The 22,262-nt window shown below is 51.4% G+C and overlaps 8 protein-coding genes across 8 annotated transcripts; 3 read left to right on the forward strand and 5 right to left on the reverse strand.

Moving 5' to 3' along the window:
• Positions 1 to 768: 768 nt before the first annotated feature.
• VTN77DRAFT_7025 (uncharacterized protein) lies at positions 769 to 2,678 on the reverse strand (the record flags this gene model as incomplete). The annotated part of the gene is made up of 4 exons (XM_069423369.1): positions 769 to 2,006; positions 2,076 to 2,249; positions 2,314 to 2,604; positions 2,663 to 2,678. 4 exons carry the CDS (start codon positions 2,676 to 2,678, stop codon positions 769 to 771), a joined length of 1,719 nt encoding a protein of 572 aa, XP_069275655.1.
• A 234-nt stretch (positions 2,679 to 2,912) lies between these two features.
• On the forward strand, positions 2,913 to 3,478 carry VTN77DRAFT_7026 (uncharacterized protein; the record flags this gene model as incomplete). Its single annotated transcript, XM_069423370.1, has 4 exons — positions 2,913 to 2,946; positions 3,011 to 3,070; positions 3,191 to 3,301; positions 3,423 to 3,478. The coding sequence occupies 4 exons, from the start codon at positions 2,913 to 2,915 to the stop codon at positions 3,476 to 3,478; spliced, it is 261 nt and encodes an 86-aa protein (XP_069275656.1).
• A 751-nt stretch (positions 3,479 to 4,229) lies between these two features.
• VTN77DRAFT_7027 (uncharacterized protein) lies at positions 4,230 to 6,793 on the reverse strand (the record flags this gene model as incomplete). The annotated part of the gene is made up of 4 exons (XM_069423371.1): positions 4,230 to 6,321; positions 6,387 to 6,400; positions 6,461 to 6,601; positions 6,758 to 6,793. The coding sequence occupies 4 exons, from the start codon at positions 6,791 to 6,793 to the stop codon at positions 4,230 to 4,232; spliced, it is 2,283 nt and encodes a 760-aa protein (XP_069275657.1).
• A 261-nt stretch (positions 6,794 to 7,054) lies between these two features.
• On the forward strand, positions 7,055 to 8,531 carry VTN77DRAFT_7028 (uncharacterized protein; the record flags this gene model as incomplete). The annotated part of the gene is made up of 3 exons (XM_069423372.1): positions 7,055 to 7,066; positions 7,504 to 7,730; positions 8,315 to 8,531. 3 exons carry the CDS (start codon positions 7,055 to 7,057, stop codon positions 8,529 to 8,531), a joined length of 456 nt encoding a protein of 151 aa, XP_069275658.1.
• A 2,822-nt stretch (positions 8,532 to 11,353) lies between these two features.
• VTN77DRAFT_7029 (uncharacterized protein) lies at positions 11,354 to 13,260 on the forward strand (the record flags this gene model as incomplete). Its single annotated transcript, XM_069423373.1, has 2 exons — positions 11,354 to 12,847; positions 12,904 to 13,260. 2 exons carry the CDS (start codon positions 11,354 to 11,356, stop codon positions 13,258 to 13,260), a joined length of 1,851 nt encoding a protein of 616 aa, XP_069275659.1.
• Positions 13,261 to 13,962: 702 nt separating this feature from the next.
• On the reverse strand, positions 13,963 to 15,557 carry VTN77DRAFT_7030 (uncharacterized protein; the record flags this gene model as incomplete). The annotated part of the gene is made up of 2 exons (XM_069423375.1): positions 13,963 to 15,323; positions 15,386 to 15,557. The coding sequence occupies 2 exons, from the start codon at positions 15,555 to 15,557 to the stop codon at positions 13,963 to 13,965; spliced, it is 1,533 nt and encodes a 510-aa protein (XP_069275660.1).
• A 489-nt stretch (positions 15,558 to 16,046) lies between these two features.
• Positions 16,047 to 17,599, reverse strand: VTN77DRAFT_7031 (uncharacterized protein; the record flags this gene model as incomplete). Its single annotated transcript, XM_069423376.1, has 2 exons — positions 16,047 to 17,243; positions 17,309 to 17,599. The coding sequence occupies 2 exons, from the start codon at positions 17,597 to 17,599 to the stop codon at positions 16,047 to 16,049; spliced, it is 1,488 nt and encodes a 495-aa protein (XP_069275661.1).
• Positions 17,600 to 18,179: 580 nt separating this feature from the next.
• Positions 18,180 to 20,782, reverse strand: VTN77DRAFT_7032 (uncharacterized protein; the record flags this gene model as incomplete). The annotated part of the gene is made up of 2 exons (XM_069423377.1): positions 18,180 to 18,936; positions 19,014 to 20,782. 2 exons carry the CDS (start codon positions 20,780 to 20,782, stop codon positions 18,180 to 18,182), a joined length of 2,526 nt encoding a protein of 841 aa, XP_069275662.1.
• Positions 20,783 to 22,262: the final 1,480 nt, after the last annotated feature.

A 22,262-nucleotide genomic window follows, 5' to 3' on the forward strand; every position in this document is an offset into this window, starting at 1 on the left:
GGACCAGGACAGGATCAGGACCAGGACAACGAGAAACACAACAATCAGCGGTGATGGCAGTACCGCCATTGGCGAATAATGATAATTCATACCTACTACATACCTATATAGCAGAGAAAGTTCCAATCGATTCCAATCGATGTAACCTACGACCTCTATAGCTATGGGGCAAGTCATCACCGGTGATAGTGGTGATAGTGATAGATAGTGATGGTGATACGTTGGTTTTGCCCCTTGACCTGCTTGCTTCTTCATGGTGTTGCTCTTCCTACTACTTCTTCCTCAGAGTGTCCCTCTCCCTCTCCTTCTCCTGCGGATGGGGATGGGGATGGGGAGGGCGAGGCAACAATTCCGATTAACCATGACAGACTGGTCAATTTCTGTGAGTGGGCGTCTAGTGGGCCTTTTGTGGTAGGTATAAAGTAAAAGTTATGTAGTGAATTTTTTATTTCGTTGGGTTGGGTTAGGTTGACTTTTTGCTCTTATCTATCTATCTATGTATGTATGTATGGGATTTCTTCTTCTTCTTCCTTTTTGCTTCTTACTCATTGGACTGTATATATATACAGATTGGGAAAAAAAGGGTGTGTTAGCTAGCCCTGGAGGCAGATATATCATATTGGCATTGAANTTCAGTAGAAACTGCTTGCTTTGTGTGCACTCTTGAATAAAAGAGATAATGGCTGCAACCGACCATATTTTTCTTTTCGATAATAGTACAGACAAACATCATCTCTCCCGTCATGATCGTCATGATCACAGTCCTATTCATACATGCTTCAGGATCTTGATCTTCGGCTCCATCCTGATTTCTGCCCACCATCCCCTCGTTATATAGCGTCGTACTGTGTCCCGGACCAGGTCGAACAATGCGACGCCATTCTCACCTAGCAGCGTTTGGAAGACCTCCTTTTCAACCTTCCCCGTTCCGTGTTCGCCCGGTGGGAGAACCTTCAGTCCCGCGAAGCCGTCTACCTCCTCGACAACCTCCCACCGTTTAGGATCGGCAGCTTTGGAGGTGACTTCTCGCTCATCCTCCGCAAGGACGTAATCGAACCGGTCCCAGAATTCTGGCGTGGATTTAAGAGTCTCATCTTCTGTCTTGTCGTATAGCCACAGTGTCGAGGAGCCGCCCTGTAGGAATGGAATCTTCCAGTCTGGACGACCGGGCAAGTGCAATAATGGCGGTGGCAGCTGCAGGAAACGGGTCACGCCCGTCTGACAAGCCAGGTTCCCCATGTGGACGTTGATGACTGGTTGCGAGCCATGGGCGTAGACGTGCAGCGTTTCAAGAGCGTGTCCACCGGGATAGTTGGCAGCAGAGGCGGGCAGGAGGATGAAGGTAGAAATGAGGAAGGTGGCAAGCGTGGAAAGGGGAATGAGGATGGAGAGGACACGGTAGGCCATGGATCTCGTTCGATGGGTCCAGATATAGGAGGTACCCAGTGCCGCTGCCGCAGTCAGAGGCGGAATAATGTAGACAATGAAGCGCCATTCCTTGTGAGGTTGGAGGCTGTAGAGAGCTACGTAGGTCAAGGACGGAACGACCAGAGATACGGAAGCCCGGCGAGTCGAAGGGAGGAAAAGAGACAACGGGATCCCGACCAGGTAGGTTAGCGGGTTTAAGAGGAGTCGTGGAATGGCGTTCGCAAAATAGAAATACCACGGATGGGTGCCCCAGGCGGAGGCCTGACCCGATATAACGTTGAACTTGAATGCAGCTAGTTCCGGCCACAGCGGAAATTGCTGCCAGAAGTAGGAATCTACTACCACCGTTGCGGTCAGACCGGTAAGGAGGCCGATCACTCCCGCAGGGATGATATCTTTCTGCATCCTAATGCGGCCTGTTACAAAGAGGAAGATGGTGTGCGTTGCAAGCAACAGGGCGAGTTCAGCGCGGAAGACGATTCCAGCGATCGTCAATAGAGAGAGCGACAGACGACATCTGCGGCGGTATCTGTCCGGGCCAGTTGGATCAGGGAGAAGCAAACGCAATGCCAACGTGGCTGGTGGAGTCAGTATAAGCGTCCATAGAAATAGCCAATTGTCCAGTTCATCAAAGGAATCGAACATACTGATACCAAACGCAAACATATTCGACAGAGTTCTCGATGCATAATACACAACGTGGAACTGGCTTGCTTGAAACAGCAAATACCAATAGGCCGTAGCCTTGCCAAAAGCTCGTTGGAGTCCCGACGCGTAGGAGAGGAGGGCAAATGCATTGAAGAGACCAAGCATAGCTCGAGCTGGATGATTCGAAACAGAGGTTAGATAAGAGACAGACTCCAAAATATGATGCTGTGAACATACCAAGCAATTGCCTATTCACGTTCTTGTCTAACCATATAAATGGCTGCGAGACACCCGACAAGGCAAGTGCCCCAATGAACGTCCGGGGCACAGCTCCCGGAAAAGAGAAATGATCATATTGGTCACGAAATCTTGTAAGAATAGCATCCTTGCTAAGTCCGGGGGAAGGGATTCCGTAGGTCAGGATGTCATGGATTGCCTGGATATGGAAAGATTCCTCGACCTTGGTGTATGGGGAAACGAGGAGATGGAGGAGAATGACGGCGGGGATGGCTGAGAAGACGAGGAAACCTGGCAGAGAGTAGGTCAGCCAGGACGTAGGAATATTGATGAAAGGAAATAATCTCACCAGTTAGTCTTGCCATCTTGCTGTCATTGCTCCTGCATGAGGCTTGTGGCAGCTGCAAGTGTTGGAACTACACGGAGTATAGTAATGGTCTCTCCGCATGTGACACTCTCGAACAGCCGTGCGGAGAAGGCAAACAGAACAAACATCAACACCGCAAGCTGGCGGCTTCAAGGCACCCCCGAAGTAATTACAACTCGAGTCAACAGAAACATTGTCAAACAGATCTGTCACACACAGCCCGCGTTTCAAGATGATTCTCTTTGGTTTAGGAAAGCTTGTATATGGTATGTATTGATTTTACCGTAGATAGATCCTTCTTGTTGTCCCTGACTAACGATGTTTTGTCAGTCGTCGTCCTCATTATCAACGCTATCGCCGTACTCTCGGAAGACCGGTTTCTCGCAAGGAGTATGCTAAGCCCGCTATCTCGACTTCCCTTCTTTTTCCCGACTTTTCTTGCTTTTAACTGTTATCTGTGTCATATATTTTGCCAACAAGAGCATAACTGATAAACGGTTCTATCTACAGTCGGCTGGGGTCGCATGCAGACCGATCCTGGCTTCGGTGCCAGCTATGACAGCACAAGTGTGAAAGCTAAAACCGTGAACCTGATCGCCAGTGTACGGACTGTGATGCGAAGTATGTATCATCCCGGCTTGCGCCCTTTCCTGACGGTGTCTCCGGACATCGCACTTCTCCCGTGATTTGCGAGGTGGAAGAAGAACCATGCTGACGACTCGCTCTCAATCAATTCGTGCAGTACCCCTAATTGTAATAAACACTATAATCATCATATACGAGCTGATCCTGGGATGACGATGTAAGATAATGAGAGGGGCGGAGATGAGATGATACCTACTTATGTCATAATATGGTCTGGTCTGTCGAAGGCTTCTCCTTCGGACCATTTTTTACAGCGGTGTAATATTCTCTTGGAATTGATCAAATGCAAAAGGAGTTACGGGACGCTTGATTACTACTAGTTCATCAATTAATCTAAGACAGATCGTCATCATCATCACACGATATTGAATGGTAGGATACATGTGTGCATCTAGTGGAGAATCACCACTTTCCTCAAGCAAGAGACAAGTGACCTTTGCACCCCCTTTTCTGTTTTCTTCGCAAGGTTAGAAATTAATTCCTTGCATGGTCGTGCAAACCCTTAAGACGAAACACATTAGATCACATATGCCAAATAAACTGCCCAGCCGGAAGATTTCGCATAATAACACACAGAGTCAAAAGAAATCAGAACCTCCCTTATTGACGCCCGCAAAGAAAACCCCAGATGATGGTATCAGAATGAGAAAAAAGGAAATGGCTTGCTTCGGAGATCCCATGCAGGATACATCGAAAAGACGACCCTTCGAAAAGATTCTTTTTTGCCCAGAGATGCGCCCCATGAAATATCTGATAGCAAGGGGAAAAAAAAATCGATAGCTCAATATGTACGGGAGAAGAAAGCAAGATTAGGTTCAAGGAAGAGGCGGCGGAAAGAGAAGTCCTTGAATCTCTTCCCACTGTCCTCAAATCGAAGTCAAATCGGAAAGGGCAAGGGTGCCGTCTAGGAGATCACGGTGAAGGACTTCTTCCTCAGACCAAAGCTCTTCCATCTCCCATGTCCTCCAGCCTTGTCGTGCTTTACCTTAGCGGTCTCGGCTTGATGATTGTCTTGCGACGAGTCTGGAACTATATCTGTCGTGGGAGGCACTTCTTCGGGGACCGGTTTCTCCGACAATTTGGAATCCTGAGACTTAGTAGCAGCAGGACGAGGTAGCTCCGGAGACGGCACTCGTTTGTCCTTCTCTTTTGTGCCTGGCACAAACTTCTGGCTAATGCTCTTGCCGCCGCGCCGGAACCGATGCAAGCTGCCGGCCAACGTCTTATGAGAACCACCATTTTCTCGAGCCTTGTCAGCGTCAGCATGAGCCCGACGATCCTCTTCAGCTTTAGAGACTTTGCTGGCCTCGAGAGCAGCTTTCAGTTCCGCTTCTTCACGCTTCATATCTTCCCTGCGTTTGGTCTCCTGTTCTTTCCTCTTTTGTTTTTCCGCTTTTTCCTTCTCCTTCTCAGCAGCCTTGCGCTCCTTTTCCTCTTTCGCTCGCTCTTTTCTGGATTGGATATCGCTCTTCTTAGGACTGAGAGCCACTGAAGGGTTAGACGGTATAGGAGGAACCGTTGGGGGACTCGTGGAGAAGGCATGCTCAGGATGGGTCGACAATTGTGGTGCTGTGGTGGTATGTTTCAGGGGAGAAAGGCGATGTGCTTCATCATCTGTTGTGGGTCCTTGATAGGTTTGAATATGGTTCAAAGTACCATTCATATCCTTCGCATCCGTGGAACCCTGCGTTGGGCTCAGTCCCTCTTGTTCCTGCTCTCTCTGCACAGCCTCGAGCGTCGTCTCCTGATAAAAGAGAACATAGGCGCACGCCAGACCAGGTCGATCCCCAAAGAAGTTTCGGACATAGTTCTTGTCCACGGGTTCCACCATTTCATCGTCGAATAGCAGCCAGCCTCGATCCTCGGTCTTAATGATCGCTACATAGTGGCCGTGATAGGGCCCTCCTCCAATGTGGACCACCACAGCGTATAACTCGTAGAGGCGATCGGGGTCTTCAGCGTCATCGGTGGTATTGAAGAGGCGTAGATGATAGGGGTAGACGACACGATGGAAGAGCTTCTGCAGTCGTTGCAGATCTTCAGTGTATTTGAAGCGTTTCAAATGGAGTGCCAGGATTCTGGGTAGACGCTTGATCTTCATCCGCTTCTCGGCCTCTTGCAGTCCGCCGCAGTTATCACAGTGAAATTTGTTCCTCTCGCACAGCATTTCTTCGGCTGAGAACTTTCGCAGACATGACGTGACCGATGAATGTTGCTCAAGATCCACTGAGAGGTCCAGAAAGACTTCGTCCCGCTGAGAGACCTTTTCGCAAGTCAGACACTGGGTTTCGGATGTCAAAGTGCCTTCAAACAGTTCGTGGACCCATCGCGTTGTATTTGGCGACTTCGAACCGCTCGAAGCTGCCGCGGTTGTGGTCACGGACTCGGGGCCCGCCACTGTCTGTTCGGAGTCACCATTGTCAACTGTATGCAGGTCTTTGTCCGCTTCCACCTGTTTTGAGGCTCCCGCTTCCACATTGGCCACCACCTCGTTGAGGAGGATATTCAGGAACTCGTGAGCGTCCTGATGCATTGCCGTCCGAAACATTTCGTGTTCACGCTTCAGGACATCCAGGAAATGCTGTGGTCGAATGATGCCCATCTTCGACTGGCTTGCCACCACGGACTCGAAGATATCCTTGAGAGACGTGAATAGTGACTCCGGCATCCCGTAGCTAGCCGAATTGTCCTTCGTTTCGAGAAGAGGGAGGGTTTGCAACGCCATCTTCTTTTTATATTCCGGAGAGTCCTTGTCCTCGGGTTTCTGGGGCTGGTTGGGAGGGACACCAGCGCTCCGCACAGATGACTGGCCCGTGCTGGCTTTCTGTTTACCTGCGGCAGTCTCTGCTTCAAGGTGAGCATCCGGGTTCTGATATTTGAGATTCTTCGCCAGAGCCGCTTCGAGAGTTTCGATTGGCGTGCGTTTCGGGTAGTTGATCACCGATTCTCGAAAAGGGACGGAGTAGTAGAGGCACTGCAGAATCGAATTGCAGTAACTGGTTTCAGACAATGTAAGTAGAACATGTTTAGTCGGATAGCAAGCAGCCGCCAGCAGACGTACCATGTATTGCCATACTAGAGATGACCAGCGATCAGCACTGTGCCCTTAGATGATGAACTTGTAAGCCAACTCACATTCTCCATGCCAAAGAACTTGTCACTCCCATCCTTTCGGACTGGGCCTGAATCCTGTAGCATCTTCTCGAGAGGAGTCATTGGCGGCGCGTTGGAGTCCTTCTTTGGCGCATTTGCGCCGGAGATGGCGGTTGAAGGTCCCTGCAAATGTGACCAAGAAGTCAGCCATGTCTTTGCCGAGAGCATCACAGGAAGTGATTGTGTTGCGTTATAGAAGAGATAAACGCGTGCAAACGTTTGTTGCTGCAGCGCTCCAGAAGGTATAGAAAGTGCACTGCAAACAACGAAAGCACATACCGCATTGCCTCTCAGGTTCTTGAAGAACGACCCCATGTTAACAACACCGCAAAGGAAGACAGGAAAGCCAGCCTCATCTGGCAATCACTGCGAGAGGTTAATGAAGAACCTCACTGGTCGGCTCCACTATGCGCCGCCGTGTAGGCTCTTGGCCCGGAGGCAGGGTGGATGGAGTGAGAGATCTTGACAACAAGACCGGAGGATAAGGATAAAGACGCTGCAAGAGAGAGCAAAAAATCCGGGGACAAAAGCTACGGAATAGGTTCAAGGACCAGGAGATACTCAGATATCCCAACAATGGGCAGTGAGGTGCTTGGGGAGAAAGATCGTGAGCGCCACAATAATAGTGAAGGGTCCAGCAGAGCTTGCGGGAACAGAGAACCGACCAGCTCCAGAGAATCAAAAAGGTGTGAATGGTGAATGCAAGGGATAATGAGAGACGGTGCAAACGCGCAGTTAGGCAGAGGAAGACAAAAAGGGAAAAGACAAACTGGGGGTAGAGGAAGAGAAGGAAGTGGCAGTATCAGCGCGTCACAGTGGGATGGGGATTGGATGGTCTGGGGTCCTGGGGGAGGGCCGGCGGAGGTAGCAGCACGGAGCAGTTCTTACTGGACGCTACTAAGGCTGCCCTGATCGATCCCAGCACAGCAGCCTGGTTCTAGTATCTACTTGACTGTCAACTGCAAGCAAGTTTCTTAATCCCACTTCAGACCTAAACTAATTCCTAACCAACGGGTTTAAATTAGCTGAAAGCAAGGCAGAAAGGCGTCGTCGCGTTGTCCAAATCGCTCTCCGCATCCCGCCGGAAGCTCGCTCGGAATGCCGTACAAGCACACGGGAGACGCCGTCCTAATGGGCTTAATAATTACAGTTATACTTTCTCGCAGAGACCCTTGGTCCAGAATTCGGATGATGATGATGTCTTCAGTTTCCCCAATGGGACTGGTCATCGAGGGCATCTACTGAGTAAGAAGTGCGTACGACAAGATCATTGCATCCCGACACCCATGGACCGAGGGAAGGCTTTTCTTTGACACTGAAAAGCAGGGTTTAGTTATCTGATTTCTGGAAGCCTCCCAGACAAGCGAGGCATCGATCAATTAGTAACGAGCAGGCTGCTTAAATCCATGTCGATAACAATTGTTACAATTACTCTGTTCAGTAGGTAGCTAGGTACTCCGTACAGAGCACAGTCGACTCAAAAGCCGCGAGCTCGTGCCTGGTGTGAGACTAGCCACGCACTACAGACGCTTACCAGTGGAGTCGCCGCTGGGCGGTTACGAAAGATGCCTTGAGGCCTGGCAAACGGTTCACGGAACAAACCGCACAACGCCGTGGAACGTTCCATGAGCATGATTCGTCAGCCTGATTGGTGTCAGCCGTGGTCTGCATTTCCTCTGCATTCGGTGCATCGTAGCATGCTGCAGGCTTCCAAGTCGAGTTACTGTCGAGGTCGATAATTCACTGCTTAACTCCGATGAAAAGACCCTAGCAGTTGCCCTTGTCAGACCGGGGGCTCCTGCCTTTTACCGGCTAGCGTGTTCCTGCTAACTTTAGAGCCACTGGTTGCGCTTTCCCCGATCTGAGGCCCGAAACTTTCATCCGCGTGGCACAGGCGAGGCAGGCGCCGGTTGCCATGCGGCGTGGCATGGCTCAGTCGCTCTTTCCTCCGCTGCCATTCGCTGCCACCCCGTTGGCAATGCGCCGGCGCTGTTTCCCATCCCTCTGGTCCAGCGCCTTGACCTCACTCGTCAGTCGTCCCCCGATAGCCTGACATGCCCCGCGCCCAACGATTTCATCCATAATAACCCAGAGGGCCGTGCTAGGAATCCAGTGGTCATCGCGTCGTCAACTTCTCTTGGCTGAGTGTCACCCTTCAACAGCCCTTCCACCCTGCGTACAGTGCAACCCTCTCGCACTTCCAATATGCGGGATCTGTCAAGGGTGTCACTGAATGCTCTCTTGGGTACCAGCGCCCTTGGCATCCATCCGTGGGAGGGAACCTACATAATTCGAACTTCTGCCAGGCTCTAACTTTGTGATGACAGGAAAACCCGAGGATCAGAGAAGGAATAGGGAACAGAAGGCTGTCATTTACCCCAGCTTGAGAATTGATGATCTCGACTTGACTCTTCGACTTGATTTGCTCCTACCAAGGGCTATCTCAAGCAACAGGCCACACTGTTACACCAAGGAAGAAATATCCCGCATCTGCAAGGCTAGTCGAAAGTCCAATCGTTCAATAATCCTTCTGCTTCCACACGGAATGATTACCACGTGGAGCGCAAGGATTCTCGATTATATCCGTTTGCGATATAACGGTACAGTCAGCGTATACAGTACTGTAGAGTCGCCATGGACTGGGATGACCTTGCCAAGCAAACAACAGCAATTGCAATACTACTATCTTTGTTCTTAGGAATCACACTGAAATACGCCCTGTGACCTGGCGCTTTTTTCTCCGCAGAGAAGTCATGCCTAAAACACCTCTTAAAATATCTTGTTACCTCGACTTTTTCCTGCTTCGTCTACAAGGGACTCTGATTCGCTGCTCTGACTACTGGCTGTCAAAGAGTGACAGTTATTAAGGTTCTTCCGGCCTGGAACGTGCAGCGGAGACTGGGCATATTTACCCCGATTCCCGTACGGAGTACATGGTTGGGCTGCAGTGCGGATATGACCTGTAGGCTGTAAGTAAGATTCGACACTAGCGGTCTCTGCACACGAGACGGCGTCTCCTGACATGTCCCGTACTTCGGAACGGTCGAATGGAGACAGCTGATAGTAGTGGTGATGCGGTGACGAGAATAATGGGGGTTGCTGATGCGAGTATCTGACCGCAGAGTACGTGACCTTGTACTGCATAGGCAGCAGCAGACCACATCGACTATAGACTGGTTTATGGACAGCTGACTGATCTTCAAGGAGTAGAATTGGTTGGGAGGATTCATCCCGGTCGTTTTCCCGCCCACGCAAAATAAGTTTTATGACTTCAGTAATCCTTCTGAGTCCTTGTATGTTCAGGTCATGACGACATTTCATAGCACGATATGGACTTCAGCTTCGGAATAAGAAAGCTGGGAGTATACCTAAGGATGAAGATATGAGAGTAGGGGAAATAGTAACATCCGTTCATCATCATCATTCAGCAGAAATATTAGACATTGTAGACACTGCCTGCAGTTCCAAATTCAGTGAAAAATAAAGAGCAAAGCAACAAAAAAAAGCAAAGATTCAACCAGCCAATCCGCTCAAAACGGTGTAGGATCCCACTTCCGATGGACGCGTCGGATCCGAAACGGTGCATTCTCATGCCCTTCCTCCGCATCTCCTTGATACCGCCATGGCAGTTCCAAGTCGAACCGTTTGAGCCCCCGGATCTCGGTTAGAGGTTGGAAGACCTCGATTTCGGTGCGGGCATCCATCTTGGGGCCATTCCAGATGCGCACCGTGAGTTCTCGGAGACCGCGCATGGCTCGGATGACCTTTCAGACTTCAAACCAGGTCGCGCGATCGAATGGTGGCGGCGGCTGTAAATGAGGCAGCCAGAAGCAGACGCAATCCCACTCGACGTGGAGGCTGCGGATGACGGCCAGACGGTGTGGCAGGACGGTGGATGCGAACCAGGGGATTGTGTCGAGGTCGTTGAAGAAGAACGTGTTATGGCTGTACAAGAGGTCGATGTTCTCCGAATATCTGTTGGCAATGAAGTTCATCTGTTAGCGACGACAAAAACTCTATGGGTTGCCCCAGTTTCAAAAGTCCCTGTCTCTCCTCCTCCTTCGCTGTTATTGATATCATCAACTAGCAAACATCTCGAGAAGCATACATCCGACGACAAGTCTTTGGCAAATTCAATAATGATTTCTCTTGTGGAATCCATCTGACATATCGCGCTCAGTCATCCTTCAGGATCTTCAAGAGATGGCCCCCGAGGACCATCAAGTAGATCTTGGTACGGATTTCGGATGGCAGCATCGTGAAAAAGAGCGACTGCTTCTGTTCGTCGGTCCGTTGTTGCTTGCCATCACTTATCTGGATCGGAGGTTGAGCTTCCTTGGAGAGTGGAATGGTCAAGGCACGCTGCCTGACCGATGGCAGAGGGACCAGAGCGTCATTTAATTCACGTTCTCTGTCTACTTTTTTCTTTCTCTGACTGTTCCCTTGCCCGTCAAACAGGGCACTTAGGAGAGAGACCATGGTCGATAGGATCAATGCCAACAATGATCAAGATAAGAGACTGCATCAATCAACGCTTATCATCAGGCACCGTAAAGTTGTCGTCAGGATAAAATTCAAATTGAACTTTCGAAGTTGAAAGTTGCCAGCAACACTGTCTAAATAGCTGGGAGACGGGTTTTCAACAGCGCCCAGGTAGGAGAAAAAAAGAATAACTTGCAGATCAGTATCTCATCTGCATACGTCATGAGACATGCAAGCCCCAAGCCCTAACTTCCCAACTGGGAATCCGACCAGCCTGCCGCCTTCTCTTTGAGGGAAAGAAAAAAAGAAGTGTACGTGGCGGATGTCATAACGCGCATTTCTCATTGACTTGTTTCTCTTCACTCGTTATTCAATTGTGTTTTCTTTTCTTTTATGAGGGCCTCAGCATATGCCATCGGCCTTGTTTGCCCTGCAGGACGAGCAATTGCTGCCCGGCCCGCCGTCGTGCCCCTCCGCTGGAGTTTGACAGGAACAGCGGCCTTCCGTCGAAAAACCCTCGATTCTTATGACCCCACCGTGACCATCCCCCGCCGTCGCTTCCTCTCCTACAATCGCGATCCCTCTCCAGTCGACACGATGCCCCCCAAGGAGAAGCCCTCGTTTACTCTGAAGACCCCCAAGGGGACCAAAGACTGGGCCGGAGCCGACGCCCTCCTCCGCGATCGCATCTTCCGCACCATCACCGAAGTCTTCAAGCGTCATGGCGGCACCGCGCTGGATACGCCCGTCTTCGAGCTGCGGGAGATCCTCGCGGGAAAATATGGCGAGGACTCGAAGCTCATCTACGACCTGCAGGACCAGGGTGGTGAGCTCTGTTCGCTGCGGTACGATCTGACGGTCCCCTTCGCGCGATGGCTCGCCATGAACCCGGACGTGCGCAGCATAAAGCGCTATCACATCGCCAAGGTGTACCGACGAGACCAGCCTGCCGTGGCCAAGGGACGGATGAGGGAGTTCTACCAGTGCGACTTTGACATCGCCGGCGCGAATTTCGACCCAATGGTGCCGGACGCAGAGGTGATCAAGATCATCTCCGAGGTGTTTGAAGAGTTGGGTTGGCAGGGCCGCTACACGATCAAGATCAACCACCGGAAGATCTTGGACGGACTGTTCGAAGTGTGTGGAGTGCCGCAGGAGAAGATCCGACCCATCTCCAGCGCTGTCGACAAGCTGGATAAACTCCCCTGGGCGGATGTCCGGAAAGAGATGGTCGACGAAAAGGGCCTTGACCCGGCGGCGGCTGACAAGATCGAGACCTACGTTGTCAGGAAAGGAGGACGGGATCTGCTCGACGCGTTGCTGAAGGACGAGGCTCTCTCAGCGAATGCATCGGCCAAGTTGGGCCTGGAGGAGATGGGTCTCTTGATGGAATATCTGGATGCGTTTGGAGTTCTCGATAAAATCTCTTTCGATCTCTCGCTGGCTCGGGGCCTGGATTATTACACGGGAGTCATCTACGAGGTCGTGACAGAAGGGTCGGCGCCCAGCACGGCCACGTCTGCACCGGAGGCACAGAACCTGCAGAAGGCAGGGAAGAAGAACAAGGCCAAGGGAGAGAATATTGATGAGGATGATCGATCCAACGACCCGTCTGTTGGCGTCGGCAGTGTCGCTGCTGGTGGACGCTACGACAACCTGGTGGGCATGTTCTCAGCAAAGGCCCAAATCCCGTGTGTCGGTATTTCCTTTGGTGTCGACCGGATCTTCTCCATCATCAAGGCTCGGATGGAGCGTGAAAAGAGCGTAGAATCTCTTCGAGGCACTGAAGTCGATGTCTATGTTATGGCATTTGGTGGCAAGGGGTTCACCGGGCTGCTGAAGGAGCGGATGGAGGTTTGCAAGACACTGTGGGCTGCTGGCATCAAGGTAACATCTCTAAAGATTAATAAAATCCCTACAGGATCTGACAGTACAATTCGCAGGCTGAATTCTCCTATAAAATCAAACCCAAGCTCCCCGCGCAATTCAAGGCCGCTGAAACCAGCGGCGTGCCCTTCGCCGTAATCCTGGGCGAGGACGAGCTCGCCGCGGGCAAAATCCGCATCAAGGAGATGGGTCTAGAAGAGGGCCACCCAGAGAAGGAAGGCGTCCTCGTCGACCTGAAGAATCTTACCGAGGAAGTGAAAGCCCGGATAGCGAAGAAGAAGAATGCTGCTGCTACTGCGACTGCGACCGTCACGACGACGACAACGACAACGACAGGAATAGAGAAGCAAGTTGAAGGCTTGACGGTGCAGGAAACTACTCCCACTCCCAAGACGGAAGATGCAGGTGTTTGAAATTTGACGATGCAATGCATTATATGCATTTTATGCTGAATTACAGTAGAATACCAACTTGCCTTGTCTTATCTTGTTACCTACTTTCTCATTTACTGCAGACATAAAATACAAATCCGGACACACAAAAAGAAACAGAGAGAAATAAATAAAGAAAAGTATAGAACTTCACCTTTATCACCTTTTCCCCCCTTCTTCTTTTTCCTCTTCTTTTTCCTGTCCTATTATTAACTCCTGAGCCATCTCCAACACGAATGAAAATACTTCGTAGGAGATAACATTAGGTAGCTACCTACCTGCCAAGGGACCCAGGGGACCCAAGGATATTTTAGACAGTGAAGAAATGAAGAAAAATAAAGTAAATGATAAAAAGAAAATTGAAGTTCTTAGAAGGAGATGCACTTCATCATACATAATCAGGTACCAGGTACCAGAAAGTTCTCATACTATTCATTCATTCATTTATTCTCATTTATTCGTTTATTCATTACAATTTCATGCATGTCATGCAAAGATAATAAATAAGGTCAGGGTTGATTATTTTCACTGGCATGTCCCCGGGAGATCAGCACAATTGATGTGATTTGATTGATTTTTTCCGCCTAGCAAGATAACATAAAGAATAAAAATATAATACATGAAGTTGACGTAACGTAACATAACGATATGATATCAAAAGCACAACGGTTGGATTTACTTTATTCACTCCGCCTGTTTCATGATAAATGACTTGACAAAAGGCAGGTTGTCAATCATATCCAAGCCCAGACTTCGCGCCCATGCTACGGGCCCATGGCCTGGAACGTTGTATAGCCGGTGAAGCAGATCGCAGACGCCGCCGATCTTGGCGTTGACGGCGTACCGCTCCGAGACATATCGTTCCAGGCTGAGAAGATCGCCAATGTCCATCCCGTGGCTGACGGCGCACTCGACCGCGCTGACCAAGGAAGCGACATCCCCCAGCCCCAGATTGAGGCCTTGGCCGGCTAGAGGGTGGATCACATGGGCGGCGTCGCCGACAAGGGCGACTCGAGGCGAGATGTAGGAGGAAGCGTGGCGGAAGCGGAGGGGGAAGGAAGCTACGCTGCGCTCTTGGACGGATGTGACCAGCGGTGGTACTTGTGCCGGTAGAGGAGTATGTTGCAGTCGCCATTGAAGTTCGTCTTCATGCTGACTGACCGCTGCGCCGGATGAAGGCGTAGCCGAAGGATCCAAGCGTAGCATATATTGCAGGTCCGTCATCGACAGGCGGAATGCAGCATTGACCATCGCAACAAACGCGTGTGGGGGTAGAGACTTCAGGTACGCAGCATTCTCAACCGTAGTCGACCACACCAGGGAAGCGTGGTTGTTGGGAAGAGGAAGAAGGGCGATTGGTCCGCCAATAGAAGGAAGAAATCGTTGATATGCCGTCCTGGTGCCTACCGGGAAGACTGGCGTTTCTGGTTCAGATAACGACAGAGTTGCGACAACTCCATGCCGGTTGTAATCCCAGCCATCCGTCGATATGTCGGCGAAGGAACGGACCGGACTGTTGATGCCATCTGCCCCGACTAGTAAACGAGCTGCAATGGTCGACGGAACGTTGGACACTGCTGAGGGCGAAGGAGAAAGGGACAGGACCGGCCAGGCCGACAGATCCGGCCCGTCCTTATGGTCAGCGCCATTCTGAATGGACGACACGGTCGTGTTGGAGAAGATCGAAACGCCCTCATCGTCGAGTTCAGAAATGCGCAACAAGAGACCACGAACCAGATTCGCGTTTTCCGTCATGGTCGCCACGGTGCGCAAACTCTCAAATGGCGAGGTCTCCATGGACCAGTCAAACGATATCCGGGATCCCGTCTGGCCATCCCATACGTGCATCTCTTGATATGGCTGAACCCGCGAGTTGTCAACATGCTTCCAGGCCCCAATCTTCTGCAGAAACGAGACCGATGAAGGGGTGAGGCTGCTACATCGGTTGGAAAACTCGTGCGGCTCAGAACTCCAATTGCGGGCTTTGTTGAGGTCCTGGCTTTCAATGAGAGCAACCTTGAGCTTTGAAGTCAGTGGCGATGCTCCTAGTAGACCTTATTAGCTCTATTTCGTCGCTAGCCGGCAATGGATAGGGACAATGGCATACGAAGAGCTGCCAAAAGGGCAAGGCCGGCGGGGCCGCCTCCGACGCAGACAACATCGTATATGTCGGGTATCTCGTCGGAATTAGAAGCAAAGCCCCGGCGGCCGGATTGCAAGCCACGTCGACATGACGGGCAGACGTAGGGACGCAGCAACGAACGAGCAAGAAACCGCATTGCTGCGTTTCCTGGTTCAGGAACGCATTGCAGATCTGACTGGAGGATATGAGATGATCGCGGAGGATCGACTGATCAGAGTTGCAAACAGAGCAAACAGTCCGCTCCGCGGTTTCCGTTGGTGATTAACTAGGTAGTTACCTAAGCATTAACAGATTATATAAGCTTACACTGACCCGCAAGGTCACGTGAAGTACACGTGACTAAATGAGATATCCAGGCCTAGTAGTTAGAATGTGCTCTGTAGATAAGATTATGTACAGGAGGAAGAAAGGATTATAGTATATAGTAGTATAATCACTCAATAGGAAGGAATAGTGTATCAACTATAACAGGGGTAATTACCTGCGAATAACTCGGATTCCATGGATAATACAACGTAACGCAACGCCTGACTGACATAACATGACAATGACATGAGAAGGAAGCATACGGTTCATGGTGAATAGACCAGGCAGGATGGAAAGAACAGAAAAAGTGACCTGACTACTACGACGCAACAGTCTCCCCTCGGCCAGCACCATCATTCTGATGATCATCAACACCAATCTCCCCCTCCATCTCGACGATAAATCGTTCCCACGTGTTTATCACCCCTTGGTAGAACTCGATGTGCTTGTCGGCCAGCGCCCCCAAGGTATCGCGGAATTCTATCGCCTTGATCCGCTCAAAGTCGGCCACTTCGCGCACGACTTCCTCGTCAAACATCTCCGACGTCGTCTTGGCTGACTCGACTTCCCGCGTCAGCTCGTCGATCCGCAGCTCGAGCTTGCGGATCCGCTCCCGTCGAGATTGTTCATGATCCACACCGCGCATGTCCTCCATCTTCGATCGGATGAAAGAAGCCGGCGACGAGGTCAGCGGGTTGGAGGCGTAGTATGATGATGGGTTGTTAGCCAAGGCATCCCGATCGGCGACCGCCTTGTTGCGGTATTCGACCAGAGCTTCAAAGTCCAGCTGCTTCTGCTCTCGTGTCTTGAGAAGCGACTTCAGTGACAGAATGTACGCCTCCATATCTCGGAGAGACCCGAGATAGTTCTGGTCCGTGTGATCTTTAAGCGCCTTAAATCCCCGCGACGTCTCTTCCACGGACGCTGCGAAGATCTGCAGTGGCACCTCGATGTCGGGCTCGAGGGGTACCAGCTTGCGGAATTGCGTCGCCAAGTCCGCATAGTCAGCCTCCAGATCTGCCTCACGACGGGCGACCCGCGCCACGATCTTCTCCACGTGGTTCAGATCCTCATCGAGCTTGTCGGCCTTCTCTCGAACTTCAATAAACCGCCGATCGGGCTTATGGACCTTGGTGAATGCGTTGACAAAGGTGTCGGTGAAATTGTCAAAGATGCCCCCGCCGGTGTCCGAGGTGTTTGAGCCGCGGGAGGATCGTAATCGCATATGAGCGTTCCAGTCCGGAGATTCCAGGAAGATTGCCAGCAGCGGGGCCCGACGCAGGACCGGATGCAGTGTTAGCCGCTTGATAAATCGATGAAGCGACCACGCTCGTCGCTGCGTAAAGTCCGGGCTGAATCTGTCACCCGTCACATAACTCTCCACCTTGTGTTTGTCCGGCAGCGGCGGCACAGCGCAGGCAGGGTAGTCTCGATATAAAGACTTGTAGAGGAAATAAAAGTCCCGGAATCGCCGACGGACAGAGAAATCAGGCTTCTGGAAAGTTTTGAAGTCGGTCTGCGTGGTAATCACTCGTCAACTCCGCGAACGTAGAGAGAAGAAGCAGGCAGGAGAGCACCTACATGGGTAGTGACCAAGTATGAGATATAGGCATCTTTCGTTCCATCATTCTCCTTCAACGGAGAGTCTACCCTGCACTCCAAAACGCCGTCTCCGATGCCTGCGAGATCGACGGCATCCGTCAGCGGCCCAGCCTGGGGCTCCTGCGCTGCGCTCATCCTCCGTTTCCCATTGACATCGCGTTCGGACCGAACAGACTCATCGACATCAGTCCCTGCTGTTGTTGGTCGCGACATGTCGCTCTGTGGATCGTTTCTCCAAGAGACACTGTCAAAATCGTCATGGGGCTCCATTGCAACTAGGGAAGGCTCTCCCTTCCCGGAGCCGCCGTGGGGTGTGGAAGCACAGGTTAGTGACCGGAGCAGGCAACAGGGAGATGCAATCCCAATAACTACTGAGCGGCAAGGGCACCTTTGTATTAGATCAGTTAAATATGCGGCGTTGTATGTTGCGATTTGCAGCTCAAGGCGGATGAAGGGTTTGCGGGGGACAAAGGTCTGGAGCCTGGCGATCTGATCTGGAGGACCAGCGTCATGAATGGGGTTCGGTTCGGGGACGGACCCAAACCAAACAGCGTCAGCACCAGCCTCCCCGCCAACATCGCTTATCTAGATCGATAGCCAATTATGGCTCCAGCCTCGCTGTTTCATCTTCACGGCAAAAACTGCGCGCAAATATATATATTATTGGAGAAAATAGAGAACGTATGAGTTTAGAGGAAATGCTAATGCACACACTAAAATACATACAAGCCCAACCAACCGTCGATGTCTCGAGAGAACAAGAACCCCGTTCTTCTCTCAATGTGAAACCCAATTTATGTGCCGGAGAAAACATTATATACCCTAACTGAGTCGATTACAATTCAAATAATCATGCCCTTTCGGGCTCGTTCTCATCGTCTTTTGGCTTTTCCGTCTCAGGCTGATCTCGATAGGGCTCGTCCCCATCCTCTTCTTCGCTCAGGAGTTCCTCGTCACTCTCTCCTGCAAACGCATTGTACAGTTCTCCACCCCGACGCTTCCTTCCGCTCCGCCGGCCCAGTGGAGCCTCGGCATCTTCCTCTTCATCGTCGATGACCTCGAACTCGTAGTCATCGTGAGGGTTGTTTCGCAGACGTTTCCGCCGCTGGATATGGAAGTAGACGCCCAGAGCCAGGCAGAAGACAATGATCAGCGACAGGGACGCGTAAATCCAAACCTGAGTGCGCCGGGAGGCACCAAAAGTGGGGAAGAATGAAGGCAAAAAGCTGGCCGACGATGATGCAGTGGGAGCTACGCTCTCTGTGGCGGTCGTCGTGGCTGTCGTTGTTGATGTCGGCACCACTGGGGCTGTGGGCGCAGCATCAGTGTTCGACGGCTTCTCGTTCACCGGCCGGTCGATGTGATCAGTGGGAGCTTGAAGCGGTGCGGTCTTGCTGGTGGCTGGGTTGACAGTGACTGTAGCCACTACCGCGTCTTCGATGTTGTGATCGTCGTCGTGCTCGTCCGGAAGCGGATGGGGCACTTGTGATGCTGCATCGATTGCCTCTCCCCAGAGATTCAGCCGCCAATCGATAAATACCCCGGTGAAGTCGTTGACCTGGGTGTCCTTGACTACGATGGTCCACTTGCCAATGCCCGATTCTCCCCTGTGATAGAAAGAATAATGAGAATTTGTTTAATAAAGGGAAAGGAGAAGAAGAACCAGCAGACCGCGACTACTTACCAGTGTGCAACTGACATGAACGTCCAATCGACGTAACCCGCCGCTTCATTATCGTACTTCCTGGCCGTGCTCAGATGGCTGACAATACCTTCTGGACTGCGCAGCTCGACGCTCAGATCGCCCCGGCGGGTGTGGTTGACGTTCATGGTCACCGTGACATGTTCCAGTCGGGCGAGGTTGGCCTTGGTGATCATATCTTTGGTTACTTCAAAGTAACTCGCGAGGCCTTGGGTTCCCTGCGGGATATCCTGCTGCACTCTCAGCCACGGCGAGTGGTACCATGCTTGAGGCTTCACAAGCGTCCAATCCTTGGCCTTCTGCACCAGAGCATACGTGTCAATCTTCCCGTAACCATATTGATGGCTGTATTCCTTCCCTATTTTTGTCACCTGCACCTCGTCCGGTTGATTGTGGACCGGAACCGCCGTCTCCAGCATCAGATATTGAACATCCCGCCAGGTCAGGTCAGGTCGGACGCTTAAGACGAGGGCTACGGCGCCTGCAGCCAACGGGCCTGCCGCTGAGGTACCACCGTGTACGTTGGTGCATTTGTCAGGACCCACGTCAGTAGTATGGATAGCATCGCCACTGCCACTGCTATAGGCGACGACCAACTGCGCCGAACAGGCTTCGGAGTAGCTGGGATGTTTGCCCTCGCGGTCAATAGCTCCCACAGTAATGCTGTAGATACTGTTTGTGTAGCCGTCAAAGTTGCAATTGTCGTCCCGGAAAGCTCCATTGCCCGCAGCGAAGACAAAGATTGAGCCCTTGCCTTGTCGACCGTTCTGCACTCCATTCACGATTGCCCGTTCGACGAGGATACCCGGGGCCTCCATGGTCTCGCCATCATCACGTGGACCCCAGGAACAGGAATAGATATCATTCTCTTGGAAGCCATAGTTGACCGCAGCCGCCTCATCCGCGTCGTCGATCGGTTTGGATAGAATCCGGATCCCGGCCACCTTGCTGTCGTACGCCACTCCGACACCACAGACTCCATTCCTAACCGCGGCTACTTCTCCCGCGCATCGCGTGCCGTGTTTATCGTCGAATAACCGAGGCTTGGGTTCTGACGTCTTATCGTTGAAGTCCCACGATCCATCGGAGAAGTAGTTATCTTTGAGATCGTTGCTGTACATGTCCAGACCGTCGTCGATAATGGCCGTGACGACCCCCTTTCCCGTAATCCCCTCAAGCCAGACACCTGTCACATTCAAATCGTGGCCCACTTGCACCGTATTAAACAGATGCCATTGTTCATTGAACATGGGATCTGCGATCCCCAAGTTCGAGGCGATTCGCTTCTGGGCTTGTACGGCGGCCGCATCTTCCCGTGCCTGTATTTCTCGAGGGGGCGGCGGCGACGACTTCGCCGAAAGTTCTGCGGGGGGCGGTATTCTCTTGTGCAATCGCTGCTTCAACCCTAGTTTCTGGGACCAGAGGATCCCATCCAAGCCGTCCGCTCTTTTCTCCAAGCGGGCGGCATCGTCGCCACCTCGCCGTCTCAGCTTCCTCCGCACTCGCAGTTCCTCTAACAGCGCATCTATATCCGAGCTTCGCTCGCGGGGCAAGGAGAATTTGTGGTGGCCGGGAAGGTTTCCGATCTGACCTTCATGATGGGCACCAAGCACTCGGGCGACGTGTTCCGGAGGCGTCGAATCGTCGAGGTGGAGGGCAAAGAAATCGTGGGTATCATAAGAGCGAGGCGACAAGTCCGCAAGCACTGTACAAAGCAGGGAACAGACGGCCGCGATGCCTAAAAAACGCATATTGAAGGAGAGTGAGCAAACAGCGAAACGTGGCAAGTTGTTCCCGACACAAAGCATACGCCTCTCAAGGCGTTAACACTGGACAAACAAGCTTGCCATGAACGGATACCAGACCCGTCGATGGCGAAGCATAAAGAAATTTTGATCCAAAATCAAGGAATAGAGATCTGACTCTGGAAAGGTTGCGTATATGGTTTGGAAAAGGGGGAATGGAGATTGCGGAGATGGATGGCTGGCCTTCCGGTGGGACCGCGCGTTGGTTTGTGGCGGCTGGACGGATGATCGCCAGTTCGAATGTTTTGGGTCCTTTGAACAGGAAAAATAATAGCTGAACAGAAATAGAATAATGAAGCAGCAATGGCAACCGTCAATCCCAATATTATCGCAGAATGCTTTTCCTTTTTCTGCTCTTGGTGGAACCGAGTTCTAACGTTGGATAAGTTAGGTAAGTAAGGCCACGTTTCGGGCCAGCCTTAAACCGCCTTATCTATTGACGTACCTAGCTGGGTACCCATGGAATCGAAGAGAGGGGTAAATCCGCTCAAACCATATTTTCCTGAGCTTGTGAAAAACAAATTTAAGATCAGAAAACGTCGACTATCCGCACTTGATAGCAGATGGATGAGCACAAATGACCAGAAGGAGCTCCTGATCAAGAAGCCTCTGGAGGATGCGTGGCGGGCAATCCTCCGTATATGCATGTAATGTATCATGACTGCACACAAGTCTTCTCCAATACACCATGGAAATTTGGTACCTTGCTAGTCAAGGCAATCCTGCTATCTAAACTTCTTTGGTTAATTCTGTACGTAATCGTATAACTTGCGATTAGAGCTATTATTAGAAGAATTGCAGGAAAATACTCCGTACAGAACTCGTACCGAGGGCCTCTGCGGGGGTAAGCTTTTGCGGGCCGCGGTGCCCTCCCAGTAGGGACGAGTCGACGACCGGGTTTGCCGGAGCGCATACGCTCTCAAGATATTAATATTGCGTCGAGGTCAATATTTCTTAGTTCAAGTCGTTGTCCTTGCAGCGTGTCCAATAGTAACGAATGGCTGCTGCTGTCTGCAGATTTACTGGCGCCACAGCACCGCACTGGGTTCTTGTCCAACCGCCAGCCACCAGGTTATTCCGATCGCTCGGCTGGATGTCCAGCACCACCAGCAGTGCCTCAATCTCCTCCCTCCTCGTCCTGAGGATGGCAGGAAATTCTTTATCCTCCGTCCCCCTCGAGAATTCAATGCCCTTAGTTATAACCCATTGTTCTGGCATGTTGGGTTAGTACCTGGTGCATGCGTCAGCAGTGAGCGTCTGGCAGCGTAACTCCGCATCACTTTTACCCTTTTGGGCTCCAATAAAATCTGGACAGCTGGACAAGTCGCTATTGCGCGCGAATTGCAAAACATTGCAATGTGAATCTTTCCTCGTCTCCTCTGCGATCTCCACATCTTGAAACATACACCCCTCTCTCCTCCACAAG

The sequence above is a fragment of the Rasamsonia byssochlamydoides genome (assembly GCF_041956645.1).
Source record: "Rasamsonia byssochlamydoides strain NRRL 3658 unplaced genomic scaffold VTN77scaffold_56, whole genome shotgun sequence".
Lineage (NCBI taxonomy): Eukaryota > Fungi > Ascomycota > Eurotiomycetes > Eurotiales > Trichocomaceae > Rasamsonia > Rasamsonia byssochlamydoides.